The 22,217-nt window shown below is 35.2% G+C and overlaps 2 protein-coding genes across 6 annotated transcripts in view; one reads left to right on the forward strand and one right to left on the reverse strand.

Moving 5' to 3' along the window:
* The first annotated feature begins 7,140 nt into the window (after positions 1-7,140).
* LOC149571019 (serine/threonine-protein kinase/endoribonuclease IRE1a-like) lies at positions 7,141-10,301 on the forward strand. The gene is made up of 3 exons (XM_089815671.1): positions 7,141-7,228; positions 9,675-9,903; positions 10,001-10,301. The coding sequence occupies exons 1-3, from the start codon at positions 7,141-7,143 to the stop codon at positions 10,299-10,301; spliced, it is 618 nt and encodes a 205-aa protein (XP_089671797.1).
* LOC149571020 (RAN GTPase-activating protein 2-like) overlaps positions 8,392-22,217 on the reverse strand; it is a 37,475-nt gene continuing 23,649 nt past the window's right edge. Inside the window, exons 3-4 of one of the 5 annotated variants that reach the window (XR_016359755.1) lie at positions 11,984-12,399; positions 8,392-8,897 (exon numbers count right to left, since the gene is read on the reverse strand). The gene's annotated coding sequence lies outside the window, so the exon portion shown is untranslated. Of the gene's footprint in view, positions 8,898-11,784; positions 12,400-16,085; positions 16,589-22,217 lie in introns of those variants that run through there. The other 4 variants (XR_016359757.1, XR_016359756.1, XR_016359753.1 and 1 more) reach the window with 4 other exon arrangements.

Here is a 22,217-nt window from a genome sequence, read left to right on the forward strand (position 1 = left end):
GTTTACATTTCTACAAGTTGATTTGACAGTAACCTACAAAATTTTAAGTGATTGCATAATCTAATGGATACGTGCATGATGATAAATGTTTAATGGTTCACTAAGCTATGAAATTTTTAATTTATACATTTGGACCTTGGATAACTAATTCCCCCCCTACCCTCTTAGTTATTCTAAAGTATTTTAATAGTATGATAGATCAAATTGCATTTTTTTCACAAAACCCTAGGTTTGTGAGGGTTTCAAACCAATTGAGAAAGATTCAATTGCCAAATGTATTAGAAATAACCTAAAACTTTAATATTAATTGAAAAGAAAGCTAACTCTCATAGGAATTTGGATCCATAGATCGAATGTCTACCAATCTGATGAGTGCGACCAATTTACAAAAAAGCACAAGAATACACAAAATATTCCAATATTTATTTGCCCCAAAAACTTCAAAACTCAATAGCAACCATCCTCCTCTATTCCAAGAAATATTTCAAAAATGTCTAGACCAGAAAACAATGTTTCCCAACCAAATTTAGAGTTAGGTGACTGTAATCAACAAAGTTGCTAGTGGGTGCTTAAAAATTGTAAAGTTCTCATGACAAGTTCTTGACAACTTTACAATGTTTTTTAAAACTTGTGCTTGAAATTATTCTAGAGCCTCAAAACCATTACATTTGATGTTTCTAACATGAGAATGAATCAATTAACATGTTTTGAATGTGGTCTTCAACATTTGATCCCCTCGACTAGTATTTCACCAAAAATTCCTTTTAGGTCCTAAATCCCTATTTGTGCCCAACTTTGGCTCACGATATCTTTGTGTCCTTACATCACAAACCCATGTGACCCCTAGGGAGTTGTTAAAAAATCCCTATACTACTTGCATCATATGTGCCCTTAGTCTTACATCAATTTTAAGGTGCTCCTACACCATCTATGTGCCTTAAATCTTTGTTTGATGAATACAATTTATCTATTCTCCCAAAAGAATGCAAATTGAAATAATTCCCCATGTAATTGAAGACTCATCCAACTGTAAAGAAACAAAAGTCCTCTTTCTCTCATGGGATATGAATGTAAAGAGTTTGAGAAAAATTGTCTTTTGCCTTCCTTGGCGAGGATATTTGAGCTACAAGGACTAAGCTTTTTCTTTACTCATTCAGTGTGTATGATCTAACAAGTAGATAACTTCATCATGACATTAAAATTTTCATTGTTCAAAACATTTATGTCTCCTTTATTTATCTAAAACTAAAAAAATGTTTCTCTAAACCTTTGAAAAGTATTTGTTCAACATTTTGTGCCAAAATGGTGCAAAAGATATCAACAATACCTTGGTCTATCATTGATATAAATCATATATCTCCTTCATTACATTATTGCATCCCTTTTCACTATAAATATAAGTAACCATTTTTTAACTATCATGATCATGTATTAGTACTATCTTCATGATTGGTATTCATGATGTCTATCATATTACTCTTTTTGTCACTATTCAAGAGATACAATTCCATTAATAGAAATAATTATTCAAAAGTGAATGCAAAATGTGAAGAGACTCCTTCAAACCGTTTGAATAACCTTTACTTTGTTTGAAATGTACCTTGTCTTTGGATGATCTACAGAGACTTCTAACCTCTGTTAATTATGACATTCTTTTGCTTCAGATGTTCATGGGGTATTAAGTGCTCTCTATTCAATATCAGTGCTTTCCATCTCTATAACAGTCATCCATATCTATGAAAGTTGTAATTCTATCCTTTGTTATAACAACAATATCCTCTAAACTTCATTACAGATCTTTCCTTTTCAATAACAATTTCATGACAAATTTGGTCTTTTCTTTTCATGGAATAGTGATTTGATTACTACCAGTTATTCTCTAGGCCATTGTACTACAGGGTCAACCCCACTTTTAGATGTTATTTAATTCATCAAAAATAGTGACTTGATTACAAGGGGTCCCTACTCTTCAAACATATATCATCTTTTCTCTTTATTAGTGTCTTCATCATCACTATTTTGTAACAGTGCTCTTCATGAAAATTTTCAACCATTTCTCTGATATAATCCATAGCAATTAAGAATTCCCTTTATTTATTGTCCTTGACTCTTTTATGAAACCCTAATATTCATTATGGGTTCCAAGATTCATGACTTCTTGTTTTCACTGTCATGTTACTATGATCCCTTGATGGTCTTATTCATATCACTATCATTCATAATAGTGATTTTTCACTGTTGCATATTACCAAATTGTTCTTTAACAATCATCTATTTTTCTTCATGCTCTAAGATCATGACATGTTGATCCATCTCACTTACTATTTTATGTATATTGTCTTTATTGCTAAATGGATCATTGTTTCATAGTAAAGCATTGTGACAGTAGATGTGATAGCTTTTTGCATTGTAATAACTATTTTTAGGCATTCCTTTTCCATATTAATTCCTTTCACTATCTTTGCAACATCCCATATCTCGTGCTCTAGGAAAACAACCATGTCTTGAGGTTTTCAAGGTGTGATAATCAACTTCTCCATGACTAGGATTTGTCCCTTTGGCTTCTTCCTCCAATGTGAATCTCCTAAAAGTGGATATCTCATATAAAACCACAAATGTTTCTCTCCTAAAACAGAAAATACAACTACCTAACAACCAAAGGACTTGATGAAAACCTTAGAAACAAAGAAAGGCCTCCAGAAGACAATGATTGCTCCTTTTGTAGGACGATTAATAATTGTTGATCTCTACAACCTTTACAATATTGTCTATTTTTCTACCTTATACAAGTGCATACATCCTGCCAATGATAGTGCTTTCAAACTTTTGCATCACTTTTTTTTCTCTCTATACATGAAGTGTTAGAAAGTGAAGTCCACTAAGATAACTAAGAGTGGGGGTGAATTAGTTATCCAACTAATAAGACACTTATTAAAAAAGTATTAATCAGGTTAACCATGTGAAAAATATAACTAGCAACCATAAGAAGATACACATACACAATAACACCAAATATGTTAACTAGGGAAACCCTTGATCAGAGGGAAAACCCTGGTGGGGATGGTACCCGAAAAATGATGTAATAATATAAAATTTCCTTGCAAGAGGATGGACCCTATTAGGAGTTTGTGAAATTCATTCAATACATATCAGTCCTTGTTAAGAGACTTTGAATCCCTATTAGGAGATTCCAACCCTGTTGGGAGTTGTGCCAACCTTATTAGGAGTTGTAAAAGGCAAAAGGACCCACTATCCAAACCATTTCATGGCAAGATCATCAAACTCATTGTCCAACTAGCCTATGTATTATTTTGTATTCCTTGTAGAATAATAGAATGAATAGTAACTTGAACTCTTTTTCTATCCTTTTGACTAGATCAAACACTCTTCGGATCTCAATATCGTATCATATCCCCACATCTAATAATCCCTTAGATTGCTTACTCGCATTACCAATCTTCTTCACATATCACACTTCTTTCTTACTCAACTAAACCACAACACATCTTACAAACAATGAAAATAACCTTCTTTTATACCAAGTCCTCAAAACAATTCCTTGAGTTGGCCTTGTGGCTTTCCCAATTAATTATAATAGGACATCATTAAGATAAACTCTTTTTCATAATTATTTAACACTGGCATCTCACAATCTTCTCAAATCTTCCACACGTGCGATCTTAGACCTTATGCCCTTACTGAGATCATCATCAGGATGTCTTCTTCCTCTATCTAACCTCGCTTATCCAAATTTTATCTTTGCCAAAAGATATAACTCAATTACTAGAAACTACTTTCCAGAAACTTTGTCTTCAAACTATCTCCACTAAATCTCACATATCTAAAACCAATATTTGATTTTCCGTACATGCACTTAATTGCTTAATCAGGACACATTGTAGAACATGTCCTTAACCTCGCATATCCTCATCTATCAAACATGAACCATACTACCTCATTCTTTGTCTGCTACTGTACCAATATTTACATAAATAATGCTATGTTGACATCAATGACAGATAGAGTCATGAATGCAATGTCAATCATGGTAACAATCTCTCATCTGCTCTAGCAATTCTTAGGATACTCCCCCAAAGGAATACCATCAAAATTCATGCTAACATGAAGGTCTTAGGATTATAATGCACCTTCTTGAATATAAGACTTCATCTACCATTGAAAATTCTGCAAAAATAGAGAAACTCCCCAAAAGAAATGGAAAAGACCTTTTGCAATACATCCCAATGCATGGATAGTGACTATATTCTCATGAAAATGGTTAATAGACTCAAAAAAAGAGTAAAAACTCTATGTATCCTAGTCAAAAACTCTTCACAAAACATAAACATTTAAAAATAAACACTAATCTCAAGAAAATCTCTAGGAAAACATTGAGGAACAACATAAAATCTCTTGAAAAATAGTGATACTTCGTTGAAGATTGATGAAAATGCTTGAACCCAAAAAAGAACATATGAATGTATTAGATCCTGTGAATTTTCTTAAACTCTACCTCTTTTTGAAGAAAAATCCATGTCAACTGTCATTCATCATTGCAAAAGTGTCTTACATTCCTTCAACACCCTATGTTCATTATTGTAGCTCTACTCTTATTCACTAGATTCTCATAGCTTTCATTACATTAATTGTTGTTGCAATGCCTAGATATGTTGTTCTTTGATGAAAGACAATTGCTCTTGCTTGAGACTCTACTATTATTAATCAAAATTGCTTTCTTTTCTCCTTGTTGTTCCTCATTAAAACCACATGGATCCTCTCTTTTCACTTGCTCTTAGTCTTGAAACCTTTCTCCCTTTTATAAATATATGTTATTGTTCACCTTGAACCTTTTCTACTTCCAACAACCATGAAAGACCAAGGCATGAACCAAGGGCCATATTTCTCTTTCCACTCTCCCTTGACCACGAGTTAGGGCTTGGAGTTAAACAAATATGAACAAAAGGAAAACAAAATTCACTCCCCAAACAAACCATGTGACCTATTCATATATTTTGTTCTCAAATTAGATTTTACAAGGAAATGAAAGCTTAATGTTGATACACTTGACATTTTGGATAAGTAATAAAAATATTTTTGACATATTTAAATATACTCTTAACTTCTCTAAGGATATGAAGCTTTTTGAAAACAAGGGAAACCTGTTCTACACTTAGGCCAGAATTGGGAGAAAACATCCCAAGAATATGACCAAATAAAAAGCCAAGGTAAAAAGTGGAGCTTTAAATACAATTAAGTCCTAGGCACCAAATGGGATAACATTAATAATATAATCTCATGTACCAAGAATACAAATGAAATATATGAATACAAAAATATAAAATTCATAGGTTTATAGCTCAAAAAATAATGCATTTCCCTAAACCAATTAATTGGTTAACAATTTTTTGTACAAGTGAAATGTTTTGCTTGGGTACACAATAAAATGAGCACATCGAGATTTATAAACTATTTATCAGTTAATGTTATTGTGTGATTATTTTCTTTTCAAAATAAACTCTACATTGGTACCAATTTGATTGCCACGGATTTTTTTCTCATTAATCTTTTGTATTTTTGTAGATACTGTTGTCACTTAGGTTTGCACCCTTGTCCAAGGCCTATGCGCGAGGACAACCTAGTGAAACATGGAAACAACCTCCAAGCTGTGGGACTTGGACTACGAGGTTGAGTCTCCGGAGAAGGCCGGCTTCCTCTTACTGTCAAGGCGCACCTATCTATTCTCAGAAGGGAAAGGGAGAAAGAGAGCATCAAAGCAAATCTACCTAGTCTAATCTAAGGCGGTGATGCACCAAAATAGAGTGTTCAGACTCATTCCTGCCCATGTATATGCTACAAAACCAGAATAACATACAAAAGTCATACACATCCAGACTTATATCAATCAGTAATCACATACAGATCAGGAGAAACCAACCGAATGACACTAGGAAAAGGAGATTTCACTTATGTATTATTCGATAGGCCAAAGATAGATACAGTATGCAGATCGTTGATCTCAACAATACACCAATGGGAGGCAAAGTGATGCACATTCACACTGATGGCTGAAAGAGATGATACAGGTTATTACATGGCTCAGAGATAAAGGGGTCTTACACTACAAGTCTGCAAGCAGTAGCAGAGGAATCAGGAAGAATCGACCCTCAAAACAGATCACGAAACTGCCTTTATAGATCAGGCACAACTGAAGATTTCCGCGTTACATTCACTTCTTACCTACTGGCATTAACTTCCTATCATGAGAATCCAATCGGGGATCTGGATTGAAATCCTGGCCTGCGTACCGAGAAATCTCATTTCTTCTGAGAAGAGCCTGGAGAAGATAGAAACGGCGCCACAACATTCCCTGACATGGTAGATGGATCGACCGGATGGGTGGAGTGTCCTTATGTCCTGCATTCATTCCTGGTAGCTCGAAAATGATCGCGAAGATCAGATCGCAAGATACGTCGATCGCCTCTGCATTTTGGTTCATGAATCATCCAAGCCTATCAGTCGACACGACTCCCTATAAGCCGACTAGGCCACGCGGGCCAATTGTAATCCTTTGTCTTGCCACCTGGAGAGTCCTTCCGCGGTTGACCGCCTTCATCGAACTAACCGCGCCACCTTATCACATAACCGCTGGCCATCAGCTAATTGCCACGTTGAAAACCGAAATGCGAGGACACGTGTCTTCCGAGCGCTAACTCGCTATTGTAAAATCCGCGCAATTCCTCCATGGCGAGATAGCGCCGACCCTAGATTCTCGCAGAACTGATGGTGGAGAATCGACCCCTCAATGCGCTGATCGCATTAAGAAACTTGGCCCCACGACGCATCTGTGTTCTGACTTGGCACACTTGGTTGTTTCTGATTCGCCGCGGAATCTCTTTCCTGTGACTGGGCCCCATCCAAATCGGCGCCACCTCAATGATGCATCCGGTGAGACCTGACCCCACCGATACGTGTCAGTCGGGCGCGATGTCGCCATGGTAAAAATCCCGCAGCTTCACTAAGGCGACATGGCGCCTACCGTTGATCTCTTCAAATCTGACGATGGAGAACCTGACCTTTCGTAACCCTCCGTTCCTATTTGATTCGTTGGGCCCGCCATCGTGAGTATCTCCGTCGGGCGCTATGTCGCCATGGAGATTTTTCGATTGGCGTGTGATAGCGCCTGCGGCGCCGAAAAACTTTCCCGACCCGCCCTCCGTTGTAGCCTCCTGTCGGGCCCACCAACACGTGTCGTTCGGGCGTGATGTCGCCAACACTACCTCCCGTGCAACTTTCGATGACGAGATCGCGCCGACCGTTGATCTATCTAAAATCTGACGGTCACAGAACCTTGGCGAGTCGGGGCATTAAAATAGCAATTTTTTGGCTAACCGTTGAACAGGCCACGGATTTGAATTTGAACCTTTTGGTGGCAAAACCAGAGGTAACAGATACCTTTTACATAGCTTTTGGACCATGACTGATTGCATATCGAAGCGGTCTGAATTGGATGAACCTACTATCACTCTTGATGGGGAGGAGATTGAAAGAGGAAAACATGGAGCTGTAGTACAGATTGGAAGATATTGTTTTAGAAAAAATGTTGCTATAAAGCTTATCCAAATGAAGAATTATGAGGCATTCATATGAGAAGTAAAAATATTATCCAATGTAGATGCTCATACTTATATTATTAGTCATTATGGCTATGGAAAATACAAAAATTGTTTTTATATCGCATTGAAAAAATGTGATTGTACTTTACGAGATTTTGTTTTTGTTCAAACAAAATTCATGTTTCAACAAAAAAGTTTACAGAGTGAAACAGAAAATGAGATTGAAAGAAAAAAATTTCAGCATATTAAAGATTTTTGTCAGCATAATGGTATAGAAATGTGGAACAAAAAGAAGTTTCCAGTGAGGATCCCTACAGATCACACATTGAAATTGTTGAGGTTGGTTGGAACAATGTTATTATTTTTATGATTCTTATACGATTTCTCTAAAGTTATTATTTTTTATTAAGTTATTTTTAGTAATCTTTAGTATTATTTTAAAATAAAAGGTACTAATAGAATTTTTTTCTTTAGTGCAGGGCCTTTTTGCATGGTATTTCTGCTCTACATGAACAAAACATCTACCATAGAGATTTGACACCTGAGAATATCCTGTTAAAATTTGACAAAAATCATGTATGCGTAAGAATTTGCGATTTCAATATAAGTAAGCCAATAATATATGATCGCAACTTCAACTACAACAACATTGGTAAGTTGTTTTAAATATTTTTTAATAATTATTTTTATTATTTCTCCTTATTTTGGATAGGAAACCTTTTATAATTCTTTGTTGAGTTAGTATCATGATACGATGCAAGGCTATAAGACAGCTCACTAAAAATAAAGAGTAGCAGTACCATTATAATACCTTTTAGAAAAGGTTGTCATAGAAGTGACGCTAAGTAAAGAAGCTTTGTATTTTGGAGACTTGATTCTTGACTTGTCACAATGAAATACATTAAACACGTGTGACACACAGCAAGCTTCATGGAAGACTCAATTTCTTCTGAGCAATATCATCATTAGATATGATTCTAGATAATAAAAGTTTTTGAGGTAGATGAATTCGTTGCGAGGTCTAGTCTCTTTTCTTCATCTTCTTCATTAGAATTGAACTTAGTTGCTTCTTCTACAAATGTCGAGCTAAATTGCTTCATTCAGCTTACAATAAACAAGGGTTTGCAAAAAAGGGTTTGCAAAATTGTAAAAATGAAAAATGTCACACTGTAAACAAGGCAAGTGAGCTTCCAAAATACCGCCCACCGATCCAGGAAGGACGCATGCTCACTGTAGGAGAAGAAATAAATTCCCACCATTTTTTATCTCACAATATAATTTCTCCTAAATTTGGAACCAGAAAAGGTGAAAGATTGTTAGGTAAATAACACAAACCAATCAGAAAATAGAACAAAGCAAAAACAAACAAACAATGTAATGAAATCTATAGAAACCATAAGATAAAACACCACACATGATTCCTGAGGAGTGAACTAATTGCAAAACAACATGGTGAAACATAAGTCTTAGGCAGGAACTAACAATTTAGATAAAAAATTGTGATGCCAATACTTATATAAAATAAATTATATTCTAATTTTTTTTTCTATCAATTGCCTTAAATCAAGGATGAGAAATTAATTTGATCTTATGCTATCTATTCTAACAAAACGTAGTAGTGGCAGCGGTCTAGATTAATTATTTTATCTCTAAATTTGTAAAAATTATCATGTTTATTGTATAATTATATAAGGTTATGTCAACTTAGCAAATTATCATATTTTGAGCGGCACTTTAAACATCACACACTAAGGCTTGATTCCTAGATTAAAAGTGTTATATGATCAGAGTTGACTTATTTTTCCAATCTTAATTTCTTACTGTGATGTTTAAGGGTAGCCTATTTTAAGTTCAATTCTTTTTTAGATGTTAGTTAAAAATATTTTCAATAATTTCTAAATATCAAAAAAATTGAATACAAGAAATTATTGTAACAAATGAAATTTCTAATAGATCAGATGATGTATTGTTATAATTTTTGTGCAATTAATTATTATTGATATATGTTAATATTCTATAATTATTTAATATGACAATTTTTATATGTTGATTTTATTATAGGTGATGAAACTCGTGGATGGAAAGCTCCTAATCAAATCAAGGGAAAAGAAGTAGACACATTTAACTTTGGATGCATCATTTTCTTCTGCCTTACAGGGGGAGACCATCCCTTTGGTCATTTTTCAACGCGTCAAAATGGAATGAAAATTGGTCGACATGATATCTCAGCCATTAGTCATATTCCTGAGGCCTTTGACCTTGTGAATTCACTAATACGAGCTTCTCAAAGGTATGAATTTTTTTATAAGATTTATTATTAAACCTGTTTTAATATATATGGATAGATAGATATAAGAGTTCTATTGTGCACTTTGTACTCATTCCAGGCCTGGAGTACGTGATATAGAGGTACATCCATTTTTTTGGATCTCAAAGAAACGTATACATTTTCTTCACATTGCAAGTGATCGCGTAGAATTGGAAGAGCGTACCACGAATACAAAACATTCTGCGATAATAAAAGGATTTACTAATGCTAGATGGCAAGTTGTTCCAGCAGGCAACTGGGACAGTATGATAGATCAAATGATAATATCTCACATAAATTTGCAACGAGGACATCCTATGACGTTAATGACTTATGCGAACTGCTTAGAGCTTTCCGAAATCTACATTGTCATTATATAGATCATCCTCAAGATATACAGGTTTGTAATAATCTGAAAAAAAAAATTGAAAATTTATTAAATATATGTAGATGACATTTTTAAAAGATAATAATATTTATTAGAATAGTTATGAATTTAGTTATTTTATAGTTTAAATATATTTACCATAAAATAAATTCTAATATCTAAATGTATGACAGGCCTTCTTTGATAGCAGACCTGATGGAGTATTGGAGTACTTCCAGAATAACTTTCCAGATTTTTTTTTTGAAGTTTTCAAGATTATTATTAGGTCTCCTTGCTTCCAAGAAGATGCTTTTAATGATTTTGCAAAATAAATTAAGGCATCTTTCTTTGAAATATTAACAGCAGGTTTGATATACACAATGTTTTATGAAATTTTAAAATAATTCTTCTAACTGCTACAGCTACTCCAATATTCATTTCTCAGTAGTATAAACATTTATTCTATGCCCTCACTGCAATTTCTATAATTCTGAATATTCTGTATCAGAGGCATTTTAGCACACAAACAGTTCAATTACCATGTCAGTGCTTGCATTTTTGTTTTTTGATGTGCACCAGGATGGTTGCATTTGTCACATATAACAGGTTTCTGTGTAGAGAGGATGTTGGCAGTACAGTTATAGTTCTTAATGATCAAATTCATAAGGTTAACCCATCTATATTCTTCAGTTGTAAAGATTGGTCTAAACCATTTTTATGTTATTTATTGTAAACTTTTTCCCTCATTTTTCAATAATGTCTTCCAATCTTTTCAAGATTATTTTCTTGGCAATTGCTTGTCTGAAAGTTTCTAAAGCTCTTTCAAACAAATGCATTTCATGGACATCCTGTAACCCTGGCATTGCATAAAATGATTGAATATCTGTATTAAACACAAACATATTTTTAAAAATTGATGCCTCTTCTCAGTTTTTTATCTCTTCCATGGGGACAAGATATGTATTGTGTTGGCAGGTGATGCTCCAGTTTCATAACAGTTCACAGGCATAGTAAAATAAAATGAAAGACATATCAATCTTGAAATTCATCGTCATGCTGTGTGTGTGCCTCCATATGCAGAGTTCTTGTTAGCCTACTTATAAATTGCATGTAATATCCCCATATCAGATATTTTTTTAAATTCTGATTTTCCCACTATTTTCTGATTTGCCAGTATTGCTTGTAGTGGAAGGAAATGAACATCATATCGATCTTGAAACTCATTGCCATGCTGTGTCTGCCTCCATATGCAGAGTTCTTGTTAGCTTATTTATAGATTGTGCATGTACTACCTAAGTTGAATGCAATTTCAACTATAAAATTAAATTGGGACATGCATGAAGGTTCGCAATAGCTATAGAACATGTGTTGATGATCTCATTTTACCATACAAACAATGTTATATTACATATGAAAATGAATTAACATTCAAATTTGTATTTGATTTTTTAAAAAAATTAGAAAATTCTAGAACTCTATGCAGCTTCAAACACCAATACAAAAATTATAAATTCAATTTAATATTTAATTACCTCTCTACACAAGTCACAATTATTTTCATTGTCTGACAAACTGACAAGAGTGAAAAGTGCAAATATAAAGATGTGGTTACTAAAACAGAACAGCTTCATGGGATTAAGAGTATCCAAAATCACCCAAATCTAAATGCCTGCACTGGAGATCTTAATGCCATACCTCATTTTTGGTTACAGACTTGTTAATCCAGCTCCATGTCACTATCACTGCCATTCCTTACTTTCAATTTTTGCATTTTCTCCTCTCACTAATGTCGTTGTCAGAGATACCCTGTTCTCTAAATTCATATTGCATGCCAGCATATTTGAATTGATAATAACGTCCAAGTACATACTCGCCCTTGGTATCTTTTCTGAGCACATCTTTGATAGCCTCAATTCCTTTTTGGTAATGAAATTCTCATAAATATGAAGCCAACTGAAATTGGGCTTGTTTTCAATAGCTTCCATAGTAGCCTTTAGCCCCAATTCAAGTCATAGCATTTGTACTCAAATCAAGTACTTTGAGCTGCTCATGACCTTTCGAAATGGCTTTGCATATTACAACTAATCCATCATCCTCGAGTTTATTTTCTCCTGCGTGAAATGCAATTAGAAAATTCTTATCAGTAAGGCATTCTACTAAAGATGGGTTACTTTTGGCATGATATCATTTCCTGAAACCATAAAAACTCTCGAGGACGGAGCTTTATCCTTGAGGCTGCGGGCAATAGCAATCACCCCTTCATCTTGAAGATTAATATTGTGGGTCAACGACAAATAAGGTCAAGAATAAAATAACCCCACATTGAGCCCACAACTCACTTGAAATTCGTGCTTGTCGAAGACAAAGCATCCTTAGGTCATCTAGTCCTGACATTGATAGTTTCAAGGTGGATCTATATCTAGGGAAGCATGAAAGGTCTAGGAAATAAAATGAAAGGTGTGGGAAGTCAAGCATAAATACATTCTGATCAATGAATCACTAAAATGGAGTCTAATAGGTCCTAAAACCACCAATTTAGATAGGTGCTAACTTTCTAGGACGATAAATTTAGACCACACTTTAGCAGGAGTAGGAGACAAGCTCATGCTCATGACAAAGTAGACTGAATGCATAAGATGAAGTAACTTAACTCCTCATCAAATCCAAAACTTAAATACAAGGGACACTGCTTGGAAGAATGGGGTGGGGGATAGCCTTCCCAACAAGTGTATTTGTTATCATGAACCACACAAGGGAAGCGCAACAAAAGATGAAATTGAATAGTCTAGCAAATTATATCATGCTTGTTCAATCTATCAACAAGGAACAATCCTTAAAGGAAAGTACTTCCGATATTGCATCCAGCAACAGAACAATCAATCCTAAGGAAAGGTAAGGTTCCTTAAGAATCAAAAAAGGAGGAAACAAAAACAGACATATGGTCAATCAAATGACCAAGCATGCATGGTTAGTCTAAGGACCAAACAAAAATGGGGATCAACCAAAGGATCCGTTAAAAAATAGCATCGAATTTGTATGTGTGCACGCATGCATACAAATGTGAATGGACCATATGCCCCCATATTAAAGTTATTGCAAATGCCTTAACGAGAGCACTTTATTATGGCATACATGCATCTACATGAAATGTTTTCCCTATCATTTTACCCCATGAAAGGACAAATAGAGGTACATGAGCACATGACAAAAGAATGCATGAACGCGATCTACCAACTCTGGGGTCAGTATGATCATATAACTAGCAATCGCACCTTAAGGTGCAACGGGTATGTCGAAGTGATATTGTAGGTAGTTTTTTTAAATTATATTTGTGCAACTAATAAGGCCATTAGCCAATGATGTTTGTGCAAGATAATTATGCTTCATTATCATAAATCCTAGACTTAAACTTTATTAGAAGCATATAAAATTTTGCCAAAAACTAAAATCAATTATTAATTTAAAAAATTAAAAAAAAAATCATTCCTAATCTCAATTAAACACAATAGTAATGCATCAAAACACAGAATTCATCCAAAATTAACTAATTTCAACAAAATACCTCTTTAAACAAAATTTCTATCAAAATTAGTTAGTCTGAATTAGTTTGCCTACCTTATCAACGAGAATTTCCATTTGGTATCATTTTTATAAAGCAAGAGTAAGAACAAGTGATGCCATATTAAGTTACAAAAGGAAAACCAAAACATTTCAAACAGAAATTGTTTATCGGCTATTAAATACTCTGCAGTAGACAACAACCAGTCCAAGAAGCATCTTCTAATAAGACTTTATAGGAATTGAATCTGAGAGCTTCTAGATAGATTAAACATACACAGTTAAATCTAGAAGCTCTCAAAACATACACAATTAACATGCACAGATAACTTTATGGTTACATACAAAACATACAGAGTTAACTTTAGAAGTCTTGTATAAAGATATCTTTAACAGACAAGAACATTTTGCCCAATATTTTTTTATACCAATAGCAGAAATTAGAACAAAACACAAGAAAACTACTCTGACAACTTTATAGAAACAAAAGCTAAGCTACCCTGAGATTTTGTTTCATTAGCTTGAAGACGGGTAATCTGAATTATCTTTTAAAAAAACAATTCTACTAAAGAGCTTCCTAGTTGAGGCAAGAAAATAAATTAAGTGTTTTGAACAAAGATATCTCAAACCCTCATAAACGAGCTTCTCCAACATCATTTAAAACCCTCAGCAACTTGACTCCATTAAGCAACAAACCGATTGCACTCTATTCAAAGACCACCAAATAGTTGCCTAAAATATGGCAGATGTAATCTAATGGTAATGGTGAACTTAAAACTAAGATTGATTCCATCAGATGTTGCAACTTCAACAATAGCAAACCCATGGGCATATCTGAATTTTCCAGCTCCTCCAACCTTCAGGGTGACCCAAGTTTAATCTTGGTTGAGGTGTAACATATAATCCAGTGTTTGCAAAACATAATCCACGATTTACAAAAGACCAAAACGACAGTATAATCATAGGAATTCTAAGTATTTGATGTACAACCATAACCATATTTCATATGTTACAATCACCCAGTTTGAACTAGTGTCTGTAAATTTTCACAAGCTAAAGCTTAAATCAAGACAACCCCAAATAGCAACAACAAGATATTCCACATTATCCCTTTTAATGCCCAAATGATGCTTTTTCCCATGGCAAGTGAAAATTTTAAGATATTCAGTCAGATACATTGTGCATTTACTGAAACTAAGTAAAATTACTAAGCATCTATAGTTTCCCTCAACAAAATAACTCGTGAATGGAGATGGAGAACATACCTGTCACTGCCCGTATTCAGAAATATCATTGAAACTTGCAAATTTGTCACAACTTTTTTATCTTGTCGAGCTGGAAAATATTTTCCATCAAAGTTGCATGGATACGGATGCGGATACAAATACAGATACAGTATTGGGTACGGATACAACTACTTTTTAAGACCACCAATATGGATACGGCTGGACACAACTTTAATAACACATACACATATATTTAACATAGTTTTTAAGTTATTATAGGAGGTTTGCATTACTTCAAAAGTAATATTGACACATAAATATTTACAAGTTAATTTATCACTTCACAATATGTAAACATAGTAGAGTTGAACTAGAAGATAACCCAAAATATAGGTTGCTGAGATAGAAAAACATTTTATTTGTTTTTCTCATTTGATGCAGGTTTTGTTTAAACCTTTTTTTTTTTAATAAACTTTAATAGAGTTTTTTTTAAATCAAATTTGGGAAGATTTACATCAAATCTTTTAAAAAATCAAATCCCATAGTATTTGGCATGGTTGGAAAATCAAGTTTCTTTAGGCAGACATGGGTACAATATTCAACATGTATTCGGGCAATATCAGATACGTTTCCAGATTGGATATAGGGATACATGCACCCAAGGAGGGACAGAGGAGTTTTTGACCACTCTGTTTTCCATCTGAAAGAAATAATATTCATCTAACTCATCATAAAAATGTCTATGCAAGGTAAATGAAAATGTCAAACTTGCATATGCTATAGTGAACAAATGGAAATAAGAAAGATGGCTTTGAAGAGTCTGCGTGAAAAATAATGGAAGCTAACCAAGGTTCCCCATATACAGGGAAGTGTGGGATATCCAGAATAAAAAATAGTGAATTTCCTTGGGAAGGCAAATTGCACAATGGCACCACTCGGTTGCAAACATGAAAAGAGGAACAGAAACCAACCACAATATCTTGTGTCATGAAAACGATCAAAAGTGATCAACGGAACATAAAGAAAATTTCATTGGGAGATAGATCCGTGTACATGGAACATATAGTTTAACTGCAGTGGCTTGGCTTCTTATCTCATGAATGCAAGAGGAAAATACTATTATGATGACTGTTATCATTAATTGAAGTGATTAATTTGCATAGCAGATGTGTCTCCACGATATCGCAAGTCAAAGCGTCATCCTCACCCATCACCTTTATCCCTCTCACCTGACTACACACACAATCAATGCACATACAACTTTGGTTGTTTAGTCGGCACTTCCTTTGCTTTCCATCTTCCATTTTCAGCACTTGCTGCATCATTCATGAATATACATAAAAAGAAAAAATGAAATGTTTCAAAATGTTTGAATCATCTTACACTGCTGATTATGAGTTATCAACCCTCAATTTGAAAAGTGAGCTCGTTCACCTCAGAATAGGTATGCCTTCAGCATAATTATGTGAAACATTATATCAAAATCAAATATCACCATCCCCCAAAGGTAATAGAACTACAAACACAATAGTAGAAAATCAAATGAGTAATGAAGAAGAATCTTTTTAGGTTGGCATCATGGAGACCAAAAAGAAAATGTTGCTATTGTCTTGTAACATCCCAAGCAGACAAAAGTCACATTTTTGAATAGTGGCACATGCACAACATAACAGTAACAATTTATAGAAGTTGAGATACAAATAAAAGGATGTTTACAACATTTGTGATTTCTTTATCACCTTGTGACAATGGAGCGACAAGGGACATTTGAAGAAATATTAAAAAAACATATAACATGCATCACATCACAGAGGAAACACGTTACAACAAGCAAACACATAAAATCCACCACACAAGAGGATTTAGTCAAGTTTATCACCTGATATATTTATTTTCATTATTATAACTGTTATTATTAGCACTACCAACAAATATAGCCTTAAAATCAAAAGGTCTTGAATAACAGTTTTCAAGCAAAAACATTTTTTGGCATCAAGATCAGGCTAACGATGATATTGGCAAAAAGCATTGGTATAAAAGTATTTAGATTGAGATTTAGATGTGTCAATGGGCTTAATGGGAGGAAATGTTAACACATTAAATTTAAATAATTTCAACATCACATTATGCAAAGATTCAAAAAGCTTATTGGCAGATGACAAATTTGCCACACTTTTGGATGTTGTTGTCACTTGATCATCAACAATGTTGCATGATTTGTTGATTTTGATTTATTTATTTGATTTTTTAAACTTCTTGAAATTGGATGCGAGATCACTCTTATCAACGGGAACAAGAGCCATTGTGGTGCACTGCAAATTGATTCACTTGAAGTTAATAAAAATGATGCTGAACAAAATTGATGGAAAGAAGAAAACTCAGAAAGAAATATATTATCTCTAATGTTACTTTGTAAATTAGCAATGAAATAAATTGCACATCAATATCAGGCACAGGATTAAAAAATCTGAGCATACAAATGCTTAAATCGACCAATGAAATCACTTTCTCTTTAACACCTTGTGTACAATGCACTAAATTGGTTAGAGAGATTTTAGGACCAATGCTGCTTTGAAATTGTTGAATGAAAGAAATTAGCAAGCTTATAGAAGGAATTGGGTAAAGAGGCAAGGAACGATACCATTGCAAGGCTTTATCTTGAAAGGTTAGAATATACCTATGTTGTGCTGAGGAAGGTGGATTGATGGGACCAATGAAGTCAAGTCCCCACATCGCGAAAGGTCTCACCTCAATGATTGGCTGCAAAGGCATTGTTGGGTTCCTTTGTCTCTTCGTTGTAGTTTGAAAACATGACAAGTATTCACATGCTCGTGAGTGTCCTTGAACAAAGTTGTCCAATAGTATCTGGCTCTTAGTATCCAATGTGTTGTAGCCAAATCTGATCCATGTCCTGTTCCCCATTTGTCATGAAAATGTTCTAAAATGTTCCTTGCTCCTTCCTTTCCAACGCATCTCAAATATACCCCTTCATGATTATTCTTATACAACATTGCTCCTTGTAGCATATATTTTTTGCTCTTAAATCTTAGCACCCATTTCTGCATTGGCTTCAAATGTGAAGGACATCGGTGATTTAAAAGATAGTTGATTATGTCCTGGTACCATTCATCGGGATGTACCTCCTCCAACTCATAAACTTGTTGTACAAGTCCAAGTCCTTCTGATGCCATGGTTTGCGCTAATTGTTGTCCTCTAACTAGTTTCATTGGTTGGATCTCTATATCATATTCTTGAATAGTGGCGACCCACTTACCTCTTCTTTCTACAAGCTCGCTTCGCATTAACAAAGTCTTTATTGCTATGTCTAGCACGATTGCGTGTACTTTTCTTCTCAAGATGTAATGCCTAAATTTCTTTGCGGCTTTCACCAAGGCATAGGCCTGTTTCTCCACATTTGGGTAGTTCAATTTGGCCTCCCTAAAAGGTGCACTCATGAACGCAATTGGATGCTATTCACCTTCCTTATTCTTCTGAGTTAGAATGGCCGCACATGCGTGATCAGAGGAAAAATAATATATGTTGAATGGCCTCTCATAATCCGAGCTTACCAGGGCTAGTGCATTGATAATAGCATGTTTTATTTCCTCAAATGCCCTTTTCGTTGCTGGAGTCCAATCTACTTTTGCATCCTTTTTCAACATGTCATTCATTGGTTTCACGATCTCAACAAATGTAGATATGAACTTCCTCACGAAGTTGATCTTTCCAAAGAAAGATTTGAGCTCTTTCTTGCTACCTGGCACGCCAAGTTTGGAAATTGCTTCCACCCTCTCTGGATCTATCATTATACCCTTATCTAAAATCACATGTCCCAGAAGCTTCCCTTCGGTAACTCCAAACATACATTTCTTCGGATTCAAAGAGATCCCAAACCTTTTACATCTTGTGAAAACTTTCCTTAAGTCCATTATGTGATCCTCTTTGTTCTTTGAAAATAATGTTATGTCATCCATGTAGATGATTATGCATTTATCTTTTAAGTCCTTGAAGGCATAGTCCATAGCTCTTTGAAATGTTGCACCAGCATTGATCAAGCCAAAAGGCATCCTTCTATATGCAAATGTTCCCCATTTCGTGGTGAAGGCCATTTTCAATCTGTCTTCTTCTTCAACTATCACTTGATTGTATCCTGGTATCCATCCATAAATGACATCATTTTAGCTCCGTTCACAATTCGCAAAACCTCGTCCAATGATGCCAATGGGTAATTGTCCTTTTTTGATGCTCTATTCAGGTTTCTGAAATCCACACACAACCTTATCTCTTCGTTCTTCTTCCTGACTGGGACAAGATTGGGGACCCACGTTGAGTGTCTCACTGGGAAGATGATTCGTACATCGAGCAACTTCTTTACTTCTTGATATATCAGTAGTTCTAACAAAGCTTTGACTGGCCTTTGTCGCTGCCTGAATGGCTTACTCCCTTCCTTCAGTGGAATCGTGTGTGTAATGATGGTGGGGTCATATGTCTTCAAATCCTCATATCCCCAAGCAATCACTTTAGGAAATTCCCTCATCAAATTCAATATGTATGCTTTCTCCTTAGGTGTACAAACTTTTCCAATGTGGACAATCTTGGGACAATCCTCTGTTCCCAAATTAACCTTTTCACACTCATCACCTCTTGTAGGTTGATATTGTGTTTTTTGGACTTGGTCCATGTCAAATATTCTTTCTAATTCGATCATTCCTTTTGGAATAGTGTTGGTCTTTAGGCTCATAATTCCTTCTGTGTCAATCTCTGATTCTTCATCCACTTCCCCATCTATGATCTGTGCTATAAAGATATCTGAATTGGTCAAGAATTTAAGAATATGCCTATCATCTTCAAACACTTGGAAATTGTTGACGTTGTCTAGTACTGATGGAACCGATGCCAATTCCACTCTAAACTTCTTCAAGCCATCCAACTTTATTAGTGCTAGCGAGCTTGCAATCTTTGCAAGGGCATTGGCCACTTGATTGTTTGCTCTATAGCTGAACTTGACATTGAAGGCATCAAAGCTTTCTATCAAATCCCAGACTCAGTTTCTATAATTCTTCAACCTCTTTTCATGGCAAGCGAACTTTTGCTTTATTTGTTCAATTATTAGACATGAGTCCCCTAGTACATGAAGTATTTTGGCACCTTTCTTAATAGCACACAACAAGCCTAGAATCAATGCTTCATATTCTGCCATGTTGTTGGTGCATGGGAACTGCAATCTATGTGCCTCCAAATATGTTGCCCCTGTTGGGCTGACTAACTCGAACTCGGCTCTGGCTCCTTGCTTGGTTTTGAAGCCATCAAACCTTAGAGTCCATACCCCATTTCTTTCTAAATACTCCATTTGTAAATTCTTCTACTTATTTGATTCATCATCTTCTTTCATTTCTTCATTGGGTGGTGTAATTTGGTTCTTCATTTCCCCCATCATGCTACTTTCAGCTTCCTCAACTTGTTGAATCTCAACTTTCTGTTTGCCATGTTGATTCTCATGTTTTAGGGCCCCCTGGGATCCTCTTTTCCACTTGTTCTAAGGCCACTGTACACAAAGAGCAAGATAATTCCGAGTGGAATGCAATTTGAATTCTACACTAGTTGGATAATAATAAGTTTCTTACTGGTGTTTGGTTACCCAATTCCATCCCTTGTTGCACAGTTCTAGTCATGAAATTCTTGAAGTTTTCAAACATTCCTTCACCCTCATCGGACGAAGCATCTGGATCCGACTCAATCAGGATCTCAGTGAAATTCTTTCCTTCGCTCATGATGTTCATAGTCAATACTTCTACTTTCTTTGGTCTGTAGGTGCACATATTTGTTTCCACGAATGATATTTCATTTGGTTCATCCTTTTTTGTGATCGTCAATCTCAACCTCGAGGTACTGTCAATTCTGATTTGATTGGCTAGTCCCTTCCATGGGAGCCACATGTGAGAGAAGTCTGTTGCCATATATCCATTCAATCTTCTAACCCAATCTCCACCTAGGATCAATCCATAGGTATCGGCCACATCTACCACGAAAATGTCTACCATGTGTTCCATCCTTGGATCAAATGCCAACTGCATGTGTATGTTGTGTAGTTCACCTACTACTGGTACTTCTATTTTATCCAACTGAGTAACTCTTCTATTTGATCCCAAAGGTGTGATTCCCAGTCTTCTACAAATGTTCAAAGGCATAACATTACTTGATGCTCCTGAATCTATTAAGCAATTGTGAAGCAATTTCCTGAACATCCTTACTGATTGCAAAAATGGTGTTGGCTCATCTTTTCCTTGATAATACACTACGGGTGTCTTATGTACTTGCTTTGGCTTCACTCTAAAATTTGTTGGTTGAGCAACCTCTTCTTTCTTCACCTTTTCTTTATTGTTTATCAATTCTTGATTCCCTTGAGTTTGTTGTTCTATAGGTGTTGATCCTTGAGCCACGTAAACTGGTTGAGGTCTCGGTTGTCTATTGAATTCACTGATATCATCATATGCAATTTCTTGTGTAGAACTTCCTGTTTCTCTGGATGGAATGTCTTGAGATGAGTTTGTCATATTCACCCCTGGAGCATCCTGGATTACATGTACCGAATTAGGAAGTGGCCTCCCTTGAGTCTGTTTTGTTGCAACTTGAGTGTGGAATCCTTGTGATTTATTATCTTTCAAATTATCAAGGAACATGTCTCTAATCTCCGCTACCTTCAATAATTCAAACAAAGGGAGACTTATTTTAACCTTCTTCATCTCCTCTGTCACGCTTTGTCCTAATCTCTTCAACTGTTCATTGTTCACGGAATTGTTTCCAGTTCTTCCTTTACTTACTTCTTGTGTCGACTGGACATTCTGTGTTCTTTGAGTACTTTGATTGTTTTGATGTATGTTTTGTTGAAAGCTCGGTTGTCCATTCCCATTGCCAAGGTTGCCTTGTCTGTATTCAAGTGCATCCCTCGAAGGATTCGGTATATTACTCGCATCAGGGTGTGGAGGCGTATTGAAATTTTTTGGGGGTATGGAAGATGTAAAGGGTCTGTCATTCCTCCTGTTGTTCCTCTAATAAAACCTAGCATTGCTAGCCGGTTGTTGAAATGCCTGGTTCCCTCCTGTTCCTTGAACTAGAACAGTATCTTCCAAAGGTGGGAAAGAAAA

This window comes from Cupressus sempervirens, chromosome 2 (assembly GCF_028749045.1).
Source record: "Cupressus sempervirens isolate cs-2001-9-10 chromosome 2, ASM2874904v1, whole genome shotgun sequence".
Lineage (NCBI taxonomy): Eukaryota > Viridiplantae > Streptophyta > Pinopsida > Cupressales > Cupressaceae > Cupressus > Cupressus sempervirens.